The sequence below is a fragment of the Lates calcarifer genome, linkage group LG9 (genome assembly GCF_001640805.2).
Source record: "Lates calcarifer isolate ASB-BC8 linkage group LG9, TLL_Latcal_v3, whole genome shotgun sequence".
Lineage (NCBI taxonomy): Eukaryota > Metazoa > Chordata > Actinopteri > Centropomidae > Lates > Lates calcarifer.
In genome coordinates this window covers 922,260-945,541 of record NC_066841.1, presented here as the reverse complement: position 1 = coordinate 945,541, position 23,282 = coordinate 922,260, and the positions used below count along the sequence as shown (strand labels likewise).

General features: G+C 43.0%; 2 protein-coding genes across 2 annotated transcripts; both read right to left on the bottom strand.

Moving 5' to 3' along the window:
• Positions 1-1,771: 1,771 nt before the first annotated feature.
• aebp1a (AE binding protein 1a) lies at positions 1,772-15,186 on the bottom strand. The gene is given in 22 exon segments (XM_018694300.2): positions 1,772-2,765; positions 2,853-2,952; positions 3,204-3,343; positions 3,808-4,054; positions 4,141-4,266; positions 4,365-4,538; positions 4,854-5,050; positions 5,597-5,720; positions 5,817-5,896; positions 6,231-6,261; positions 6,263-6,376; positions 6,460-6,544; positions 7,016-7,155; positions 7,232-7,341; positions 7,613-7,690; positions 8,611-8,670; positions 8,787-8,846; positions 9,775-9,843; positions 10,244-10,315; positions 10,647-10,706; positions 10,882-11,121; positions 14,218-15,186. Coding segments are annotated over 22 exon segments (3,126 nt in total). The 5' UTR covers positions 14,471-15,186; the 3' UTR covers positions 1,772-2,199.
• A 3,289-nt stretch (positions 15,187-18,475) lies between these two features.
• Positions 18,476-20,432, bottom strand: pnx (posterior neuron-specific homeobox). Its single transcript, XM_018694321.2, has 2 exons — positions 19,327-20,432; positions 18,476-19,231 (listed from the first exon to the last, which is right to left on the bottom strand). The coding sequence occupies exons 1-2, from the start codon at positions 19,442-19,444 to the stop codon at positions 18,780-18,782; spliced, it is 570 nt and encodes a 189-aa protein (XP_018549837.1). The 5' UTR covers positions 19,445-20,432; the 3' UTR covers positions 18,476-18,779.
• Positions 20,433-23,282: the final 2,850 nt, after the last annotated feature.

The window sequence follows — 23,282 nt, the reverse complement described above, 5'->3', positions numbered from 1 at the left end:
CTCAAACACAAACCAGAGTGTGAGAAAAACCACAAGATGAGCGAGTTAAGAAAATTGATGACACTTTTTCCTCATTGAATTCCTTGTGATAAGCAAAGTAAACGATGGAAGGAACAGACGGAGGCAGGGGTGTTTTGCTTGGCAAAAGACATGTTGCTGTTCCAGAGGTTTAGTAGCCTGTTGCATGATGGGTAAGTTTTATTTTTAGAGCAGTGTTGTGTCACAGATATTTTCTGTGTGTTCAGATGGGATTGTGTCTGTGTAGTATCTTGCAGTTGCTGAATTTGTTTCTTGTCAGGAAGTTGTGCAGAGCAACACAAGCCTTCACTGAATGCACAGACTGAATGGTTTATGAATGGAACTGGAGAAAAGTCTGCAGCTGTCTGGTGTGACCGAGCGTTTACACCGTCAAAATAATTAAAATGTAGATACGTAACACCTCCAAGGGTCTTTAAGAGACACGCTGTAAAGCTAGATCTGGAGTCGAACCGGGGACCAGCTGCTCAGGGCACTTAGGCCCAACCATTCGGCTATCGGCTCGCCCCAGCAGCAACAGTTTTCTAAAATGTTTCCATGCAATAGCTCCCCTCAGTAGAACGGAGCTCAGCGATATTTGTGTCCACTTCCTGCAGCTGAGCATGAGGAACACGGCTGCACTTGTTGCTGTTCATGAAGTGAAATGATACACGATACGTTCTTTGATTGTCAGAGCAGGAAAGAAAACACTCGAGGAAACCGTCGGGTTGAAACTGTATTCGCCCTCAGCTCATTTTGCTATTTGAGGCTCTTCGGGTACGAGGAACTGTCGGCTTTAAGATGTCAGCTGTGTGTCTGAGTTATTTCCTGTTAAGTTCAGATTACATTTTACTGAGTGCAGTTCATTTAGGAGAACTGGTCTGAATGCAATTTGAATAAAGCTCCTTAACCACTCAGATGGATTAACCTGCAGAGTTGCAGATTTGCATTCAGGACTCGTGTGTTGCTCCGTCTTCAAACAAGATAAAGCAGCTGATAATTCAGTCTAAACTAAACTTTCTGATCCACATTAGCTGAAATGTTGAGCTTTACAGTTCATCCCTGATCATGGAAGCATCTCTTGACTTGGTCCCCTAACCTGCTTGTTCCGGAGCTTTTGAGCAAAGCTTGAGCTTCCTGCTGATGACAACCAATTTACCTCCATGTTTACTTGCTTCCAGTTTTCTTCTTCAACTTTCTTTGCAGGCAGATTGTTGCCCTTGTGAAGTGCATCCTCCACCAGGACACAAACAAAACAGGAACCCATTCATTTAAAAAACTGCTCCATCACACCACTAGAGGTCAAAAACTCACAAGGAACCTGAACAGCAGCTGAAAATCTGGTTTTTATAGACCTCTAATCTTGCTGCAGTGATGTAATAGTGTACTGTAGGGTGTGTCAGTACAAGGTGACATTGCTTTAATGTTATACAAGAATTTAAGCAGACCTTACTTATTCCATAACTTGAGATTGTTTTGTTAGCAGCTGTTTTTGAAGGACAAAAAGAAAAGTGTTTGGTCTTGTTGGACAGAGATAAAGCCACATATTTTCCATCTCATTATTATTTTACTTTTCTGAAAATCCTGCTTCTATTTTGTCCTGTTTTTTATTACAATTTTCCATTATTAATCACTTAGTTTTTTAAGTTTTTTGTTGAGAGAAAGATTCACATGCTGCACAGATTGTAAAGCCCTTGAGCTGTAATCATCGCGTAATAAAAATAATTTGAGACACGAAATAAAAGATGAACTACAGTTTTTTAGAAAATAACTTCATTTTAATTAAATGCATTCAGCAGTACATTAAATCAGTTTAAGTGAGGCCAGCAATCACACTTTAAAGCTATAAAAGAAATATAAAGATATACACAGATTTCTTATGGAAAAGTACCTAAACACGTCCTGTTTGTGTTGTGACGTACTGAACAGAAACCCAATTAAACTTGTGCCTCTCTAGTCTCTGCTCAGCAGAGGCTTTCTATTCCAGATCAATTCTCTATAAAGAATTTCCCCCAAAAAACAAATCTATCTTCTGGACGTGCCTTTAACGCCAGGTTTCTTTCAGAAAACTAAATAATTAACAACCTGTGTAATTTGTGTTTTTTAAGCTGTGATGTTTCAGCATCATGAAGTGGTTAATAAGATCTTTGTTTAGCATAAATTTGGGCTCAGACTGTGTGGTGATCAATCAATAGTGTATTCAAAAGGATAGTCCTGTGTGGGCACTGAGTCGAAGATGACGCTATCGAACGGGTTCTCGGTTGACCAACTGTCCACAGGAAACCAGGAGTCGTACCAGGAGGTTGTCCTCTCGGTTTCAGGTGGCGTTGTTGTGGTTGTTGTTGTCGTGGTGGTGGTTGTTGTCGTTGTAGTAGTAGTAGGAGTGGTACTAAGACTACCTCTTAATTTCTGCTGGCGCAACCTGCGTAGTCGCATGATGCGGAGCCGCCTTAGTCGCTCTATCCTCTGAGCTCTGGCGTGCTCGTCCATCTCTGGGACGGTGCTGACCTCCACCGTGCTCGGCGTGGTCGTTTTCGGTTTGGTGACCAGTCGGATGGGCCTCTTGCCGTTCAGCGCCATGATTTGTTTGATGCGGTCCCAGTTGGATTTTGCCAAGGTGAAGCTGCAGGGAGTGGCTCCCGTGTCGTAGCCCACCATGCAGAGTCTGGTCTGGGGGGTGTAGCCGTCGGCTTTGGCCGTTACCCTGTACTCTCCGGGATTCAACAGCCGCCAGTAATCACCACCTACAGCTGAAATGAGAGACGCAAATTTTAGATTAGGTTCTGGATTTCCTTTAAAATTAAAAAACTGGAAGCTGAATCACGTGCCCAACGTACCCGTTCTGACATCGTGCCGTATTCCCTCCACAGATATGGTGGCATTAGACAGTGGATTTCCCTCCACATCTCTAACTACACCCTTTACTCCTCGATTTACCTGCACAGGAAACAGTAGATTACGTCTTAAACATCAGAGCAGATTGGAGACATAAAATAATGTTCTGCTTTCAGGCCATTCCACCAGATGGCGCCAGAGTCAGAAATCAAATCCTACTCCAATCAAAAGCTCCAGTATCTTTAACAAGAATTTAGCCTGATAGGCTCCGTTGGACCACAGCATCTTTAACTGCAGGGATGGAAACTGCAAACTTTTTGCTTTTCGCTCATACTCATCTGTCCGGTTCTCACTTGTTCAATGAAGGACAACAGAGCCTCACGGTTGTTCTCCCACTCAAGAGGCAGCTCACTTTCATGGGGAAACTTGTCACAGCCCAAGAAGATGGAGAGTTCGAAGCAGTTGGTGTGCAGGTAGCTGAAGTCATTCATACCTATTGGAAAGGGGAAAAGAGAGCTTTAAAGCAAAGGTTTGTTAAAGGATTCATTCACTTCCACTGAATTGGACTGGCTACAGAAGTCTTGGCGATGGGAGTCGTGAACACCTTGGTAGTTGATTCTGAAGATACCTTGTGTGGTTAAATACACCCTGGATGCCACTGGGCAAAGTAGACTACCTTGGGATGCCAAATATCTAGGGGCCCAGAGTAATGATCTCAGATGCTTTTAGATGATTTGATTGCTTGCAAATTTGTTTTAGACTTTGCACTGCTGACGTATAAGATCTGGACTGTGACTGCAACTCAACCCCGGATAAGCAGAAGAAAATGGATGGATGAATGCATCATTACATCGCTTTGTGGTCCTGTCAACCTTTATTATTCTTATTTAATTATTCTAGGTTAATTTTTCATATCTATTTTACTCTTTCCTTGATTCCCGCTCTGTCAACACTTACTGCCCACCACCGGCTTCCAGCTGGCTCTGTTGGTGATGCCCTGTCCTGCAGTGATATCGTCACCATGGCAGGAGCCTCGGTAGGTCTCGGTCATGGTCAGATGGCTGTGGGCATATGACATCGCCAACCATCGAAACATGGCGTCGTCCGGCGTCTCTCTCAGAGCTCCCTCGTTCTGCCGCTGAATACGGGCCCACGTCTCCTCGTTCATTTCAGAATTAATCCTCCAACGCCGGCTGTCGGTTACCTTTATGTAAACAAGGGAATACAGGATTATTAAATGGGTATACTGTTTCTGAGGCAATGTAATCGTTCTGATAGTATTAGGCTTACTGAAACTGGTGGTCGTTGCATGTCAAAAGGGTATGCAACCAGTTTTTCTCCTCCTTGCAGATTAGCTCCCAGCACGAATGGGTTGCGCTCCATCCAGGCAATGATGGCTTTTGTCTCAACCGCAAGCTGTGGCAGCAAGAAGCAGGGAAATGCTTGAAAGTCAGTACTTTGTTCAGGATTAAAAGTGTAATAAATTGGCCCTTGATGAAAGTAAACAAACTCACAGAGCCATTGAGGAAGTTGTCTGGGAGGGGAATGTGATGATTGGGCATTATACGGGGGACCCAGCCTCTCTCCTCAGCTCCCCACAAGATGCTGTTGAGGTCCGGGAAGTTCTCAAAGATGTCGTAACCTTCTTCAGTCCAGTGGCCCAGTGCCCAGTTCCCCATCTCTGAGCCCTGATAGACAGAAACAGGGTCCATGTTTGATCTCTTCTTGCATTTTAGCATCAGTTACTAAAGATTTAAGATCACTTCAGGAAGTGGTTTGGTTTGTTTTGTTATCCCTTCTTTGTAAAGACCCACATCTTACAAACTCCATGCCCTTAGTTTTATATTTGTAGTAAATTCACTGAGTGCTCCTTAAACAACTGGTGTGGGGTTAATTTAAGATTTCAATATTAAAAAACTGAGGTAAGAATACTATAGAGGAGTTGTGAAATTCATGTTCCAGTCAAAGTAACGACTGTGTGGTGACACCCAGGCTCTCCGTACCATCTCATAGGCCAGTTCGTAAGCGTCGGGGTTGAGCGAGGGCACCAGGTGTATCCTCACTCCGTCCACCAGGCGGCGCACTCTGGGGTTTTCGTCGTTGTACTCTTTGCACAAGAACTGCATCAGCAGGAGGAGGAGCTCTCGGCCCAGCGCCTCGTTACCGTGGAGACCAGCCGTGTAACGAAATTCTGGTTCACCTAGCGACGACACAGGCAAATTTATTTAATGAAAATCTACATGTTTGAAGGATTTAAGGGATATTCCACCAATTTTAAAGTAGGTCCACTGCTCAGAGAGAGATACAACAAAATAAAAATAATGCAGATATTTTAAGTGCCTTCTAGAAGCAGTTTTGTCAGGCCTCTTTTGTAAAAGGAGAGCCAAAACAAAATCCAGATTTTCACAAAGTCCATCAAACACAGCAGCTCTCACTGTTCAGACTATGTTCTGTGTTTAGTCTGGAAGATTCTGTAAGATTTTACAGCCTGGTTGAGACTGTGGAGCGTTTCTTTATCTTAAAAATGACAAACCTTCTTCCTCTTCAACCAGACTTTGTCGCGTTCCTGCAATATTTTATTAGCTTCCTTTTTGTGGGAGCTGCATCCCATGCAGTGGGTTTTTAGTAGCTGGTGGTTTATTGGTTGTTGTGACAGAAAATGTGCAGGAGATCAAACCTGTAAGCCTGTGTGTGAGATTATAACTGATTAGGAAACATTGTTCTGGTTGATTGAGTAGCTTTGTACCTGTCTCATGCTCCCCTGGGTTGTCAGAGATCTCCATGGCGTACATCTTCAGGCCCTGAGAGCTTTTACCAATGTTGTAAATCCTGGTGATGTTGGGACACTCCTCGTTTATCACCTTCATCATCTGGAGGAGAGAGAGAGACAGGAGCAGTAAACACATCTGTAATATTATCAGATCATTAGCTTTGGTTTTCTGTTTATCAGATGTAAAAAACCAAACCTGTCTCATCTCCTTGTAGTTGTGGTGTCTGAAGTCCAGGTCATCTGATGGGTTCACTTCGTTCTCGCTGCGATAGCTGCCTGAAAGATGATGTTAGTGTTACTGCTGTTAAATAAGCTGGGGAATGTTTTTTTTAACTCTGAGGTTATGAGGTTCAGGTTGTGAAACAGACTATTGTATGTCATCATTCTTGGGTGAAACCAGCTAAGTTTGGCGAAAGCTGTGTTTTTTCTTCCAGTGGAAGAAGGAATGAGAAAAGTTCTGTGACTCATTCAGGTCCATTAAACTTTAAAAAAAAAAAAAAACACCAAAACTGGACAGTGACCAAGCAAAAAAACAAATCGTCTTAGCTACAAAGCATCTTAAAGGTGTGATTTACTGCTGAGAACAGGTGTGCTCAGGTGTGGTACTGACTCGGCAGTTGACAGGCCAGGACCTCGGCTCTGGAGACACAGGCTGCCGTTCCAGCTCTGAGGCAGGATGCGGATGTAACGAGCCACCACGGGTACAGCAAACTGACTCATCACCGGCGTGTCTTTGTCCACATTCCCATAGAACAACTGCAGGAGAGGATAAACTGTGATGGAAAAGCTGTAACGACTCAAACAGTGGTTATTATTCATACTGTTTAATTTCCACTCACCCACTCAGCGTAGCCGTCGTGAAGCACGGTCCAGTCACGGCTGTCGTTACTGAACGCCACGTGGTACGAGGACACAAAATCCTCACTAGGAAGTGAACAAAAAAATAAAATACTCATGGTTAAAATCTGCACTTTTTAATATCTCTATATCCCACAGATACTTATCACAGAGCTTTGTTTTGTTGTTCTCCGTCACATTGAAACTAAAAATGTGTTTTCATTAGTTGAGAACGAGCCCTTCATATCTATATAGTGACTTGCCATGTTTCTACAGTAGCCTAGAACAGACAAACTAAACTCTGTCGAAGTCAAAGTTTTCTGAAAGCATTGATATATCTGATCGCTTACTAATATACTTTTACAAGTTATCAGGCATGAACGAAACTATTTGCCGATTTATCCTGAGGGCAAAATGAGCGCCTGCACCAAGTTTTGAGGAAATCCATCCAACAGTTGTGGAGACATTTTACAAAAAACAAAAAGTCGGGATCATTTGTCCGTGGGTTTTATCCTCTGGGGAACATGAATGTTGAGATGAAGTTTTAGCAGGACTCACTTTTGCTCTGAGTTCCTTCCCTGAGTGATGACTCCGGTGAACTCCACCTCTCTTCGGGCATCGACCTCGAACCAGTGGGAAGTCTCCTCCGGCTCAGCGCACCACGCTCCGCCGTACAGATCCTCCTCATTATCAGAGCCCTGCGGACGACCACAAACCTAAGCTTCAAGCCAAAACTCGCGATTTTTTTTCCTCAAGACGAGCTGTACTATATACCTGCATGTTGAGTCGTCCCCTCTGAGCTGCGAAGCCATGGTGAGACTGAGAGGAAGCCAGCAGCTGGTCGTCCTCCACCCGGTGAGACTCCAGGCCCAGCGGAGGACACTCTGAGAGGAAAAGCAAAACACACAGAGGCACATAAACAGGATCTGTTCGACAAATGTTCCAGAAAGACACTAATTCAAAACATCTGGCACTGCAGCCGTTAAAGAGTCTGTCAAAAGCATTCTTTGATTTCAATGAAAACAGACGCTGTAAAAACGTCCGGAAAGACAATGTTGGTGTTTTAAAAAGGCCTGGTGGATTAACAGATGAAGACATCAATATTTATCTAACTCTTCCTGTTTTAAAAAGTAAAGAAAATGAGAATCCTCTTACTCTTTGGTTCCGCAGGCACTGAAACCTGCCTCAGCCTCTCCTCTTCCTCTTCTTCCCACTTCTTCCTCAGACGCTCGGCTTTCGACGCGTAATGAGAAAACAATATGTGTCAAAACGTGTTTTCACATGGACCTCGCTCTGCAGCCAGCACAAAACATTTCCATATGTGCTCGTACAGTGCACCTTAACGTACAGTCATACATTCCCCATGTGTTTCCTGTTTGAAATATGGGTCAGTTTAGTCTGTTTGAGTTAATGCCTTCAAGGTCGGTCGTACGGGGAAATGTCTGGAGTAGATTTTTGTATCATTTCGTTAGATTTTAGCTGAAAATACAGAGACCAGGATGTTGCAGAAGACTCAGTTATTAAGCTGATCTGCTGTGTAACCTCCATCCCCTGCCGCTTGATATCATCACAACATCACCCAGCTGGTGTCTGAGCTTTATATAACAAGACACAACAGGACACTGAACAGAGCAGCTGTTTGAAATTTTTTTTACCTACCTCAACCTCTGTCTAAAGGAAAAGTCAAAGACCAAAACCAACAACATGTTAGTTTCTTACTCTTTGTGCAGCTTTCATTTGGTCACAAATTCAGATTTTACCTGATGAGAAGTCAAGGTTACTGCAGCACATCCTGAGGGGAACATGAATGTCTGAACTTTATTTCAAGACCATCCAATAAATAGTGGTTGGAACATTTCAGTCTGTGGTAGAACGACCAACCGATCGACTGAGTCATGATGCTGTATCACTAAAAAAAGTTTGGGACTATTTTCAGCTGCGGACTGATACAGCATTGGTTTTCTGCTGAGTGTGTTTGTGGGATTGAGTCAGCATGGTTTTTGAGCAACAATAGAGCTCTGTGGCTCAGGGGAATAAGATATATCAGGCTTTGGATTCAACACACTCGATATTCGTTAGCAGAAGACATTCCTTGTTGGTTTTGGTCTTTTCATGGGATTTGTTGACGGTGAGAAAAAAGGAGAATAAAAAACCTTTTTCTGCCTTTTCCTTTCGAGCTCTCTCCTCCTCTTCTTCTTGTTTCTTAGCGGCCACTGTGGAGAATCAGACACAGAAAACACTTCACATCAATGATCAATACCTGCATTAGACTGTATGTAATAAAATATAAAGATAAATCGTTAAGAAGTAGTCCCAGTGGCAGACGTACAGTCAGCGTAATCATATTCTTCATACCAGGGACCGATGTATGGGACGGTGGTGGTTTCCTCTGAAACAGAAGCAAACAGATGAGATGATGGACAGATGGTGTACAGATGGTGTATGGACACAGTTACACAATAAAAACTAAAGAATTAGAAATAAAGTAAACAGACACTTGAAGTAAATAAATGAACAAATGTATCCTCCTCTTAAGTATTTAACAGTTAGGCTACTTAAAAGCAGCTTTTTAATTTTAACAAACCTCATCTCGGAGTTTGGATTAATTCTGCAGAATCGTTCAACTAATCTAGGTATCAGTACTGATATTGATTATTAACTGCTGAAAATATTTGAATTATTATTGATTAATTTGCCAAACATGAAGCGTTTCTTTTTACTGTTCTCTGACAACGACTTAATCACATGCTTTTAAACTCAGGACAGTTTTAATGGTAAATAAAAATTCAAATAAATCACTGTGTAGAAGAGTATTAATGTGGCCTGAATGGTCTAATGTTATGGATCCATTTTCTTTGGTATTGATCCTATTGACATTAAGTATCGATACTGAACAGGAACACTTTGGGCATCAATCCACCAACCCTGAGTAAAAAGTGGGTCACTATTACATAATGATCCACATAAGAGTGATCTCCCATTAAACATCAAGTACCTCAGTATCTCTTCTTTGAAACTGACAAAATTATTTCTTATTATTTCTTAAATATACAGTAAATACAATTTTTCAAAAACAAAATCAGTATTAAATAGTCACTTCCAATCCTGAGGATGCAGTCTGGATCTATGATCGTAGCATAAATCATAAAATCACCCACATTCATTAGATTCTTTCCAAACCTTACAAATCCATTTAACTCATATTCTGGACACATCTCTTCAAAAGAAGCCAAACATTCATCATATACATCTTTACAATTCCATCTTATGTTTATCTTCCCAACTCGCTGAATGAGAAAATGAAATATTAGGATTACCTGGTATGTACATGATGACCTCAGTAGTTGTGGTTTGTTTCTTATTTGGATAACCACCGGGCACATCATCTGTGAAAAGCACAGCACATGTTTTTGTGTATTTTAAAATCTGGATTACAAATAACTTGCAGAAATTGTCATATGAGAAAAATCTCTGCCATCAAGCAAAAAGTAAAAACTCCACAGCAGCAGAGAGGTTTGTTGTCATTATAGAAGGAAAAAGCAAATTCCCTTCCTTTACTTCTGTATTTATTTTTTAGTCTGTCTTTATTTGCTTGTTGAAAGCATTTAAATAATAAATCTATTTAATGGAGAACAGCATCTTGCTTCGATTGATACTCCATTTTCTTCTCCACATAAAATCCTCCATCATTCACAGCCCTTGTTACCCACTGGAACCTCTAAGCTCCATCATAAAAAGCTTCATAAACCTTTTGGCTCTGATCGAGAGGATGTTGATGAAACCTACGTCTGGCATCCCAGTAGTCAGCGTCGAGGTCAGTGAGAGGTTTTGTTGGAGATTTCGGCTTCTTGGAAATGTCTACAGGCATGAAAGAGACAAGGAGGCGGGATTTGTTTTATACCTTTACCTGTAGATCGATGAAATATTAACAAGATGCATGTTTCCTGATTTACTGCATGTTGTGGATTTAAAGGGAGCTTATGTAACTTTTGCTGAACAGCAGCCACAAATAAAAATTCAGCAACGGTGGTAAATGCTAAATTGTAGTTTGAGCCTGCATTTGTTGCAGGATTTGTTTGATTGTTAGCATGTTAATGTCATGAGTCTCTGTTTTTCTAGCATTTATGACTGTAAGTTTATTTTGCGAGCAAGCACTAAACACCAGTTGAGCGACCCCTGAAAGTCTTACCCAGGTCTGGCTCAACAGGCTCTTCCCTTCCAGGCCCCATTGGGGTCACAGGTCGAATCACTGTAAAGATGAAGTGGAGGAGTTAAAAGGCTGGAATCCCACTGTCCCATCAGTCCAAAACAGATAGAGAAAGGTTGTGTAATATTCATAAATCAATGTCAAAAGATTTCCTCTTCTGAGGAAAATACCTCTGATTTCCTTCCTGCCTAAAACTGTGAATCTAAAGTGTACGTACTTGTGTCCCAGCCCAGTTCAATCAGCAGTCTTTTCTCCTCCTCGTCCAGAGAAGGACGTGTGGTGACTGGCTGCATTGTGGTTGTCGTTGTCTTTGGCTTCTTGGTTGCTTTTGGTGCCTTTGGCTTCTTTGTGGGTTTTGGTGGTTTGGGTTTCTTGGTGGGTTTGGGCTTTTTGGTGGGCTTAGGAGCCTTCTGCTTCTTTGCTTTGGCTTCCTTCTCTGCTGCTTTCTTTGCTTTGGCTTCGGAGAGATGGGGAAAACAGTCAGTTATTTGAAACCGGTATATAGCTTGTGTACATGAATGAAAGGGAGAATGGCACATAAAGCAGCTTCTTTAAACATTTTATTGCATTGAGTTATATGAACTTTTACTGCCAAATGTTTCTCTTCAGTCTTTCTTTATTGTCTGTTTGTCAGCGCAGATGTATTTACAGCAAACATCATGGCAATAAAACAACTTAAAACTGAAACTTAGACACATAAAGTCAGCAGGACCTGGACCTGACGGAGGATTCAGCCAACTCATAGGTTTGTTTTGGTCTGAGACCAAACAAGAAAACAGTCAGAGTGAAGAGCTTTGCCACAGGGACTAATAATCTCTTCAGCTAGTTCCTCCTTTGACAGTACTCTCCAGTAAATATCACAGAATCATTATGTAAGAATAGATAGAGTTCGATTGGACGGTGAAGTAGGAGGAAAGTTGTTAGGTCTAGCTTAGCATAAAGGCTGGAAACAGAAAACCTGTTGGGGCCAACGTTCAAAAACAAGTTGCATCTACTTTTTTAAATCTGTGCACAAACAGAAATGTGAGTATTATCATCCATCCATCTGCTGAGTGGTTCTATGCACCGTCTCTGGCTTATAGCACAGGTTGCCAGATACAGACGATAAGTACAGGTTTTGGTTTTGCAAAGGCATGATCATGCTAAACCTGGCAACATCTTAACCAAGCTTGGTCAAATTGGGATCTGGGACATTTGGAGGTCACGTCAACACCTTGGCCTCTTTGCTTGGTCTGCATTAATGATTAGGTGGGTGGTACATCTCTAAGTAACATCCAGAGCAAACTATTTATCGGTTGTTCAGTTAACTAAAACTTTGTCTGCCAAAGACTCTGGAAACAACCTCTCTCTCTCTCTTTTTTTACATGTGCACAGCAAATGTTGCTCAAATCCAGCTTTTAGTTTTCAAGATATGAAGGACGAAGACAAATAAACAGATGGATGAGGTCAACCTCTGGACCTCCAGAGTCAAACTGTTTCCAGACATGAGGTGATGCAGAGGTGTTGCATTACACCCTCTCAAGTGTCTGATGAGAAACTGCTTCTAAACTTTAAAGCATAAAATAGGTGGTTTCACGTCGAGCTACATGGAATATTACAGAGAGGACATGTTCAAAGGGGCTTCAGAGTTTGGTTTTTAATCCTCCCTTGTTATACAACCATCATCAGACTCCAATGCAGACACAGAGGGCTGCTTGTTTTCCTCTCCCAGACATATTTCCTGATGTTCCACCGGTCCTTAAACACAACAGTCCCTCGCAGCCAATCCATCACTCACTGGGAGTGCTGGGAGGCCACTTTTCATTACTGCTGGAAACCTTTTCTGGCATTTTCGACTTGTTTTCTACCCTTACAATCACATCATACAACAATGTGAGTGTGAAAGAAGGCTTTTGAATTCTGACCTCAAAGCTTTTCCTGTTTTGTTTTCTCAGACACAATTATGGTTTTATTGCAAATAGTTTTTCTCCAAATGTGATGGTAAAAAGTAGACATAGCTGGAACCCAGCTGGTGTCTCTTTTGAACATACAAGATACCCCTTTAGTGTCTTTTTTCAACGTGCAGAGTAGTCCAATAGACTTCCAATTCATGATGGAGGTTTTGAAGTGAACTTTTCTGGTATCAAACCAAACCACAATCTGTCCCTAACCTTTTACCAAAGAGCTTGTTGCCTGGGCCTGACCACAGACAGGATTCTGGAGTGAAACCTGATCTCTGGTGTGACAGTTATGTGTTGTTTATGCCTGCCATCCACCTTAACAAACGTCTTGGAGACACTAACGGGCTACCCAGTGTGCTAGAAAGTGATGCAAAAGGGTCAGGACCAAGTTGGAAGTTTGAATGTGTTATTTAGGTTGAAGAACTTGTTGTGATTGTTGGGGCTCTGGTTATGAGATGAAGCTGCCGTACACAATCTGTTGTGTGCATTGCACTTACTGGGAACATTGGGTTTTGGGGGGTTAAGGGGCCCAAGAGCAAAGTTTCCCCCAGGGCCCCTTAACAGGTTAATCCGGCCATGCACAGGGTTGATCAATACCAAATTCCTTGGCTAGACACCAAAGTAAGCAGAAGATAGCAGCATTCATAGGCTCCAAAAACTGTGAGTGTGGATGTAAAAACATGATGGTACAATAGGGCTGATAAAGATTTTTGCACACTCAGCGAAGCCTCCCCTGGATAAACAAAGCTTGAAACAGATGAAAAATTGTTTGGGGTCTCAGGTTTTGTTAATTATGGCCTTTTATGCAACCCAGATCTGGGTTTGTGGTTTTGCTTCATGCAGCGGAAAGTTAACATTCAGAACATCAGTGCCATTTCCATTCAATGCTACTGAAAGTGGGCCTCTCGTAAATCCCGTCTGCTGGCTTATGGAAAATCGTAGTGGAAATATTTCTGCTGTTTGCTCAGACTCTTGTCTGTGTCTTTCTTGTAGACATAATTGAGGCACAGACGCCACTCTCATGGCGAAAGCTCATTTTCTGATCATCGTGCTTGGCAAAACAAGGTCCTAAAAGTTTTACGGTTGTGTACACAAGTTGTATTCCTGGCAGAGAAAGCGGGTCATGTTAAGGGACGGTGTCGGCCAAGAAACTGTCAGACCTCAGAGTTTCTGCCCTGTCATCCCTGAATCACTGAGATATTTCCAACAAAACTAAACCTCCCCAACTCCTCTGCCTTTCTATACTCGTCTTCTATCTGGTTTGGGAATGAAAGTGCAAGTTTTTGTGACTGTATGGAGGTAAGCAAATTGTCTGAGAGGAGTTCAGGGAGAAAGCTGGACACAGTGCACTAGATAACAGAAGTTTTTTGAGTTCACACCAAGTGTTTTCCTTCCTCAGAGATTGATTGCAGCCTTTCCTGTCTATGTATCATCAGTGTCTTGGCTGCAAGCTGTGGCTGAAAGCTCAGAGAGCAACAGAAGCCAGGAAAGGTCATGAAATATCTTAGTCAGGCTCGTACATTCATGCTTGTAAATGCTTAATTCAGTGACAGTTTAACAGCAGACTCAGTGACTGGCTGTCTGTGTTTGTGTTTGCAGAAGTTCCTACTTACCTGCCTCAATTTCCTCAGGTGTTTTCTTCTTCTTTGGCTTTGTCTTCTCTGCTTCCACCACCTCAGCAGGCTCGTCTGCCATTTCAACATCTCCCACTGCCTCCTCCTGTCTCCTGTGTTTGACCAGTCCTCGGGTTTCTCTCACCTGAACCCGACCAGTGGACACTTTGTCTTCCTTTACATCTTCTCCAGCGCAGACCAGGACGCAGCACAGGGTCAAACTGACCCAGACGACCAGCACCTCAGCCCTCATTTCTCCAATGAAAGCACAACGCTGACTTGATTCAAGCAGACCAGACGTACTCAAGGAATCCCCCTGAATCTCAAACTATCTGTAAAAATAACTTTGGACTCACAATAACCAACATCTGACTTGCAGATGCAGAGCTTCAGCTGTCTCGGGCCACCAGGCTTTGAGTTCCTTAAGAAGTCTCAGAGGACATGAAAGGGGTTGCGTCTTGGAGAGAACAAAAGGATGAGCTGGTGGAGGTCTGGAAAGCTTCCTCCTCTCTGATGGAGAGTCAGCGTGGAAAAGGAGGAAAATGCTGAGGAAGCTGGACGTTTCAAAGCCGTGCTGCAGCAGAGGAAATGCATCTGTCTGGAGTGGATTTTCAGCAGCAGAGCTAGAGCTACACACCTCCCTGCTTCGTCCTCTGCTCCCTCCTCCTCCTCTCCCACACACTCCTCAGTCACATCTCTCCCTCATGGCCCTTCACCCCCTTTTCCCCTCACCCATCTCTGAGCAGAGGGGAGGAGCATCTGCCACATGTGACATTCCTACACGGGAGGGAGGAAAGAAAGAAAGAGAATTAAAGAAAGACATTTTACTCTGGTCTGCAGAACAAGGTCCAGACGAGCAGAGAATGACTGTTCAGCCACAGAGAAGTTCATGTGGAATCAGTCAGGAAATTAAATGACGGGAAACATAACTTGGAAAGAGAAAGGCTTTTAAAAAGAGCTGAGCCTCCACATTTCTTCTGGATAGAAAAAACTGGACACTAATGAAAAAGAGGAGTGAGAATGAGGCAATAAAGAGATGAATGCTGCTGTTCTCTCAGCCAAAATTTTAGTAGCTTAAAGTGACAAGAAATAACAGTCTTTTTCCTACGAGTGAAAAGTTAAATTCATAAGCAATAAAACCCATCATTGCTCAATTCAAATGTTTTGCAGCTGCAACCTTACTTGGCCTGGTGTGACCAGTAGCTGATGACACTATCATTTAAAGCTGCATTAGTTGGGTTTTTTGGTCTCTTCAGGAAGCTGAAACACTGCCATAAAAGTTTTTATGGTGAAAGTTAACATCCAGTCGACACAGAGCAGCATCAGCGTTCAGTTGGAGTTATGTTTGTTTCCATCTCTGCCACCTCCTGAGGAGATATCTGGCTGTTTATCTGCTGTTTAGCTGTGTAAAACAAGCTACTGTGTTTGGTGCTGAGCAGGTAGTATGCACAGGGTTTTAGAGTGAAAACATCTGCCTGCTGCAGCTGGGGATGAGGTTGATGATGGTGGAGCTGAGGGCTGAAGTATCAGAGAAGTATCTCTGGGTTTGTCACTATGAGGAGCTTCTTTCATATTCCACATCATCATTGAATTTAACATTGATCAGTGCAGCTTTAGCATGTCAATAGTAAACATTTTAATACTCTAGATTTGTACAGTTTTTCCAGATCGTGACGGCTCCGACTGGTCTGATGTTCGGGCCAAAGTGAAAAGATGTAAACCCTGGCTCCTTCACTTCCTTTCTGATAACATGCTGGTACAGTACAACTCAAACACTGTAGTCAGATCTGGATTCTAACTAGACTTTAACGCACTCTAATGGGCCGGAAAAACATGCAAGGAAAAGTTTAAACAATCTGATCTGAACAAAAAGATTTGGCTTCAACTGTCTGGAGTGATGTTATAAAGCATTGCTGCACCTAGATGAGGAAATTGTATTATATAACACTTTCTGATTGTGGTCTACATTGCGGTCACTAATGGGGTCACAAAGCATTACCTCAGTCTGAAAAACTGTTAGCAGATGTGAGGGTTGAAGTATTTATTCCTGAGTGAACAAACTGGGTCACATTATAAAGTCAACACAGAGACATTCTGTTCTGCCTGATCATCGGCCTTCAGCAGATGATAGAGTCTTAAAATCGACTCAGTTCAATAAGAACATGAAGATATAACACATATATAACAAATACAATGCCAACATTTAAAGTGCTGGTTCTAAACTTTCTTGGATTTTTATCCAAAGAGCACCTCAAACACACTCGATTCCCACACATTTTTAAAATGCTAGTGGCCAATGTTTCGCCCAAAAGCAGAAATATCAACCTCATGGTGGCGCTACAGGAAAAGTCAGGAGATCACCAAAGTCTGTAGGATTCATCATCTGGGATCTGTGAATATTTGCACCAAATTTTGCACCAGTGCATTTTGTAGTTGTTGAGATATTTCACTCTGAACCAAACTGGTCGACCTGATGTTTGAAGCCTGAATCCAACCTCCAGAAGTAAGAAGCTAATGTTAGGCTATAAACCAACTACACCACGGTCACATGACGTCAACGTCTCCACCACTAAGCTTCCAACTGGTCATTTCATTTAGCTCTGAGCTCTTCTACAAAAGCCTTTCTTCTTAGAAAGTTAGTGAGAGTTTGAAAGAGCGTCAGTAGAAACACAACGAGGCTGTAAAGGTGGACTGGTGAGTAGATGGGTTTTCGTTAGCCGTTAGCCACTCGTTAGCAACTGCCTTTTTTAAGACACGCTAAAAGCTTCAAACATCAGGAGTGGGGGATTTATTGATGGGTTTTATGTCGGAGATAAACTGAAATGTCTGAGCTTGTGTTAAAACCACAGACCTTATTTCAGACATTTAACCAGAAACACACTGACTTTGGGACGAGGGAACAGGAACTGCTAACATGCTAACATGCTAACTTACTTCCTGGTTCTGGGATCAGTCCTGTTGACTAGTTGACTTTTGTTTTGCACATTTAGATTCCCAGACTAACGAACGCTTCGCTGTGTGTCTTAAAGAAGCACCTTAAAGATCTTTTCACTGTGTAGTGAAGGAGCCATTGAAGCTCTTGTTAGTATCTTAATTCCTGCAGAAAAGGACAGAAAAGCTTTCGCTGTGTGTCGGCCAGATCAGTCATGTTTCATCCTGCACATGGAAAAAATCATTGGTTTCCAGCAGATATTGACTCATTACTTAATGACTCATTGACTTGAACTGTGAGTGTGTGTGGTGTGTGTGTAACAATAGCCTTCTCTATCTCCCGGTCGTCTACTTTGTTTTATTTTGCCTCCATCTGTTTCTAATACGTCATTGATGGAGGTGGTTTCAGATCTGTTTCCCTCTGACCGTCCCGCCAGGAAAAAAAACATCCCATCAACAGCTGGTGCTAACACGATATTTCATCTTATTAAACTTTAATTTAGATATTTGAAGATTTATTCAGTGAGTAAAGAAACCTCAGACTTTGTAACACCTTGCAAAAAGTTCATGCAAAATGAAGAATTTTCCCCTGACGTTAATCCTTCCTTGTTTTTCCAAATGACAGGTTTTTTTTATTTAAATGATTTATCGAAACTAAATACTTCACTTCATCTGTCTCATTCTCCTGACATCTGAGGATAAGAGTGCGTGCTAAATTACATACAGATGTGCTCAGGAGTGTGTGTTTGTGTGTAGAGAAGATTTCGAGAACAAAGGTTAAAGCAGAGAGTAGCTCTTTCATGTGAGTGTGTGTTTGAAATACTTCGAGAACAGAATGAGTTTCACTTGGCGAAGAAAGTGTTGGATGGAGTTTACCAGTTAGGATGTTCGCTGCAGACCATCTGTCCACACACCACACACACACACCACACACCACACACCACACACAGACACTAATCTTGATCTTTGACCAGTTAAAGCAACAAAATGTAACTGTGCTGAGCAGCAGCGCCCCCTGCAGCCAGCTGTCGACCCACTCACTGACCTGAAACACAACCAAATAGTGCCTATTACCCAAGATCCTATCACTGTTTATCAGTACCAGACTCCATTGAGAAAAACAGCAATTTAACTAAGCAGAACACAGGAGCTGCTGGAATACCACTGCCTCCATCTGTTAGTGTGTTTGTGTTGTTGTGTGTCTTTCAGAGGTGGAGGAACTAATCAGTCCTTTACATAAGCACAACAACGCAAACACACTAACAGATGGAGGCAGTGGTATTCCAGCAGCTCCTGTGTTCTGCTTGGTTAAATTGCTGTTTTTCTCAATGGAGTCTGGTATTGATATACAGTGATGTTTCTGGTTAAACTAAAGGATCTTCCTCTCTCTGTAGGAATCCTACTACAGACTTTATCAGAAAACAACGAAACAAGGAGCCAACTTCAATAAAAAATGTTTATCAAAATAAGTTATTGTATAATTACATTAGAAAATATTTAACATTTCTTATCTGTTGTCATTTCTACACTCGGCACTTTCACAGCTCTCCTCAGTGTTGTTAGTATAGTGCCATATTTTGCAGCAGCTCCGTCTGGAGATGCTCCATGTGAGTCCATCATGTGCTCAGTCGTCAGTGCAGTCTGTAGTACAGATGATAGGGAAGCAGCGGCAGCGGCAGCGGCGCAGACAGCTGCAGCGGAGGTCTCTGCGGGCAGCACAGAGAGGAGCAGACAGCGGCGGGGTGTGAGCTGAAGCCGGCTTCTTCCTCCGGCCCGCTCCCCTGCACACGCTCCTTCTTCCACTTGGTGCGTCTGTTCTGGAACCAGATCTTGACCTGGGTCTCGGAGAGGCGCAGGGCCGTGGCGATGGTGTGCCGCTCCAGCACCGACAGGTAGTGGCACCTCCGGAAGCTGCGCTCCAGGATCTGCAGCTGCTCCGCGGTGAAGGCGGTGCGGATCCGCCGGCTCTTCGCCTTTGACCCCCGGAGCTTCTCCGGACACGGAGCCGCCTCCTCCGGGCTGCAGCTCTCACCTGCGGGAGGATGCTGCTTCTCTCCGGGCCCATCTCTTTTAGTAGAAGCTTCTGAAATAAAACAAAGTGAGAAGATCAGTTAAATTCATAAAGAATCCGGAAACTTTGGATCCACAATCAGGTGTGGGCGGTTCCTGAGGCCTCACCTGTTGCTGCTGCATCAGCACTGATAATTTTCCTTGTAAATTTCCTCGGGTCCAGAATGTCCTCCACAGAGAAAGCTGTCCTGTGGATCAGCGGTAACTTGGCTGCACCTGGCTGCATGTCAGTGTGTGTGTGTGGACCGGTCAGGACGCAGGCGGCGGTGTGTCGGTGCCCGTCCTCTCCGGGGGTTTATATACGTCCCACAGCCTCTGCACACGCCGCCGGGGCGCTTTAAATGACATTTACATTTCATTCAAAACGTTACCCAAACGAAGCCATGCGTCTTGCTGGAACAATTGGAGCCTCGGTGTTTCCTGCGCGGACACGCTCCGGCCCCGCTGGACCCCCGTGCCGCCACTTCAATATGCAAATGCCCTCCTCTCAGCTGGGGTGGGGTTGGTGGGGGCACCGAGTCTGTTATTTATTGCCGGGCATCTGGTTAAAATGTGCCTCCTTTCTTTGCCTCCGTGTTCCTCTTTGTGCTTTGACTTGTCAGTATTTGCCAATGTGCAGATTTTACGCTGGTAGGACACGTGAACGCCGCTTGTGATGCTAATTGATGGACTCATCAAAGGGAAAGTTTGCGCCTTTTCTCCTGTGTCTCAGTTTCCATAGCGCCATTTGTGCTGTTGAGCGCAGCGTCTCCACAAAGCACTCAGGTTTAATTAGAAGCCACTAACAACTTTATGAGAGCTATTGACCATCTGATCCCTGAGGAGGCCTCAGTCCTGCTGCGTTCACGTCACAGAAGGAAAATCAGATAAAGTTGTCTGCCACTGTTACACAGAAACTTTCATTCTGTGCAGAACGAGTCATTTAGTTTATTAATTAATGGAAAGACAATTAGAGTTTGTTCATCAGTGACAACTCTTCTAATGTGAGAATTTTCTGTTGGAAACTGAATATGAGATTTTAAACTGTTAAAAGGTGAAACTCTGGAAGCTCTGCTTTCTTACATTTATAACAACTAATCAGTCCAAAGTGTAATTGATATGTAGGTGTTTGCATTGAGGCAGTTGTAGCAGAGATAAAGCTAAGAGAAGCAGAGGACTGTGAGGTGTTCATGGAGCAGGTGTGAAGAAAAATAATAAAACTAAAGTTTAAAAAGGAGATATCTGACTTTTTTCACCCTCGTGCACCTTTTTCTTCAAGAAAACTAATGTTACTGATGCATCTGGACGATCGGCCTCTTCACTCACACTGGACAAACCTCGGCCTAGCAGCCAAAATATTTTAAGAAAGTTCTAAAACCTGTCAGACTGAATCTAGAACATCTCTCAGTCGTTTTATGGCTTTGATAAAGAACACAGGACATCTGTGAAACTGTCAGGCATCAACCTTGAAATCATACACGTATAAAACACACGTCTTTAAACGGTTTCTGCTCGTTTCTCCACAGCCTCATTGACTCTATGACACAGGTAACCGTCCCATCTTTAAATCCACATTACTGGTTATAGTTTCCTATTACACACAATGACCGTCCCTCACACAGTAAAGGAGGGTGGAGGGGGCCGGGCTCGGGGGGTAAATGATCTGACGGAGGTGCAGTAAGTCATAAAGGTGGCAGCTGCCTGGTGTGCTCTCAGCTACAGACTCCTACAGAGACAGTGGTATTGAACAGGAGCAGAGAGGCCGGCCCATCAGGACAATTAGCAGATGTCACCAGTGAGCCTGACCCTCTCTGACCCTGGGCTTTGTTCAGCAGGACGGGGGGAAATGGATAGGACTCAGGAGGGGAGGCTGGTGGAGGAAGAAGAAGATGAGGAGGGAAAGTTTGGAGATATCACTGAGGAGGAAAAATGTCTGAACGTTCTCCGAATCTTCCTGGTTTTCTGTGTTGAGTGGAAACATCCTGCAGCCGCCTGTCAGATCTGAACATGACATGAGACTCGTGCAGCAGCTTTGTTTCTACTTGATTCAGCCACTGCAACATGTGGCTGATGAACATTACTGGACTTTTCCTCTAATCTTTGGTTTCTGCTGAGACACTGGATCATTTGAACTTTTATTGGAAGGAAACCAGGACAATAAAAATCAGAGTTTAGTGGAGATTTAAACAACTCAGACATCTGACGCCAGAAAAGTTGGAAACCAATGGTTTAACCTTTAACAAAGTGTTGTATTTTAAAGCTTGGTATTTTCTCCACTGTGTCAAATCTCCACTGAAACTAAAGCTGTCAGATAAATGTAGTGGAGAAGAAAGAACAACACGTAGAAATATGAAGTGGCATAAACTGGAAATACTCGAGTAAAGTACAAGTAGCTCAAAGTTGTGTTTAAGTGCTCGACTAAAGTGTAGTTAATTTGCACTTATTTGGTTCTGACAGAGACTCAGTCGTTGACAAAACCAGAGAAAAACCTAAAGACCATTTAATAAAGTTGCATGAGACGCAGAATGATAAGAACGTCTTGAAAATGAGACAGAGTGAGGGCGAGGATGAGGAGGAAGATCAGACAAACACAAACCGGAAAAACAAATGAAGAGAAGAGAAGAAGAGAAAATGAAGAATAAGTTTCCTGAAGTCAGAAACAAAGGTGTGATTCAGTGTCCTGACGTCACAGATGTGTCTCCACAGCAGGAGGAAAGAGGAGGAGAAAACACGACTATTATCTCCCTGACAAAAACTTTAAGGCATTTATTGCAGCAGCCGGGGGGGCTCTGAACATTCCTGTGCTCTGTTGTGAGACGTCTGCCGGCACACTTGTCTTTGTGCTTGGCTCGTCTTTACTGCTCCTGAAAAGGCCCCACAAACGCCTGAACAACGTTTGACTTTCAGAGAAGTACGAGGGGTGGTCTCACGTCGTCACAAAGCTTTTTATACGTCCCCTCACTCTGGAAAGTGTAAAGGAGACATTTGCACGTCCAAAAACCTCATCAGGTGCTGGATGTAAATGTCAGGAGGATGATGATGGACGCTCTGGATTTGAAAACGGTCTATATTTATATCTATATTTAGTTCCTTTTCAAGCAAATTCGGTGTTTAGGGTTGAAGTTTCAACACTTTAATTTTAACAAACAGGAGCTAATTCTGCAGCCACTTCTCTACAGTCACCCACAAATAGAATTTAAAACTGAATTTTTTTTTTGCTTTCTGTCTCAAATGTCTTAACAGAAATTGGACAGGTCCTTTGTGTATTCTGCACCTGCAGCGAGGAACATGCTGCAAAAAGAAGCTAAACTGATCTCAATCTCAATGAGACTTCCCATGATGCACTGAGCTCCTCTCTCCTTCTCCATCTGTACATTCACAGCCTCCAGATATCGTCTCCCATCGTGTTTTCGTTATTCCCTCCTGTTCTATCAAAGATAAACTGGCCACATTCAGAGCAGAGAGCATCTGGAGAATGCTGAACCCCTGTAGACTGAGACTTGACTGGATCATTTGATTAAAACAAAATCCACATGTTGAGTCCACAGTGAGCAGAGAGCTCTAAATAATGAGACTGAATGTTGAAAACTGATTGTATGAAAAAATATTGTAACAATATCCACTTTTAAATCTTTTAAATGTGAGTTTAAAGATATCTATGAGCTGTTATCAGATCCTCAGGCAGAGGATTTGTTGACACTAAAACCTCACTGCGCTCTGAGCTGCAGTCATACCTCAGTGACACAGCGTGCAGTTTGATAAATTCACGGTCTGAGGTGGATTTTCATTCTCTGGACTCGTCTACATTTGCAGGTTTCAGCCAGAACTGAACCGCTGGAGGCTCTTTTTCTGGAAGCTTCCGAAATCCCAACCACAGATCCATCATTCTGTGAGGAAACTACCAGAGGATTTTCCTACAAATCCACACACACACACACACACACAGCACCCGGCTTCCACCATTACACCTAAACATTATCATTTTCTCTAACCCCAGCACAAGCCTCATCTCCACTTCAGCTTCATTCAACCACAGAAAACTCCACAACTGTTAACATTTACCAACATAAAGGAATATCTTCTTC

Coding starts and splice junctions, on each gene's coding strand:
- pnx (XM_018694321.2), bottom strand. CDS start 19,444: ATGCAGCCAGGTGCAGCCAAGTTACCGCTGATCCACAGGACAGCTTTC. Junction 19,232..19,326: donor TGCTGATGCAGCAGCAACAG/GTGAGGCCTCAG, acceptor GTTTTATTTCAG/AAGCTTCTACTAAAAGAGAT.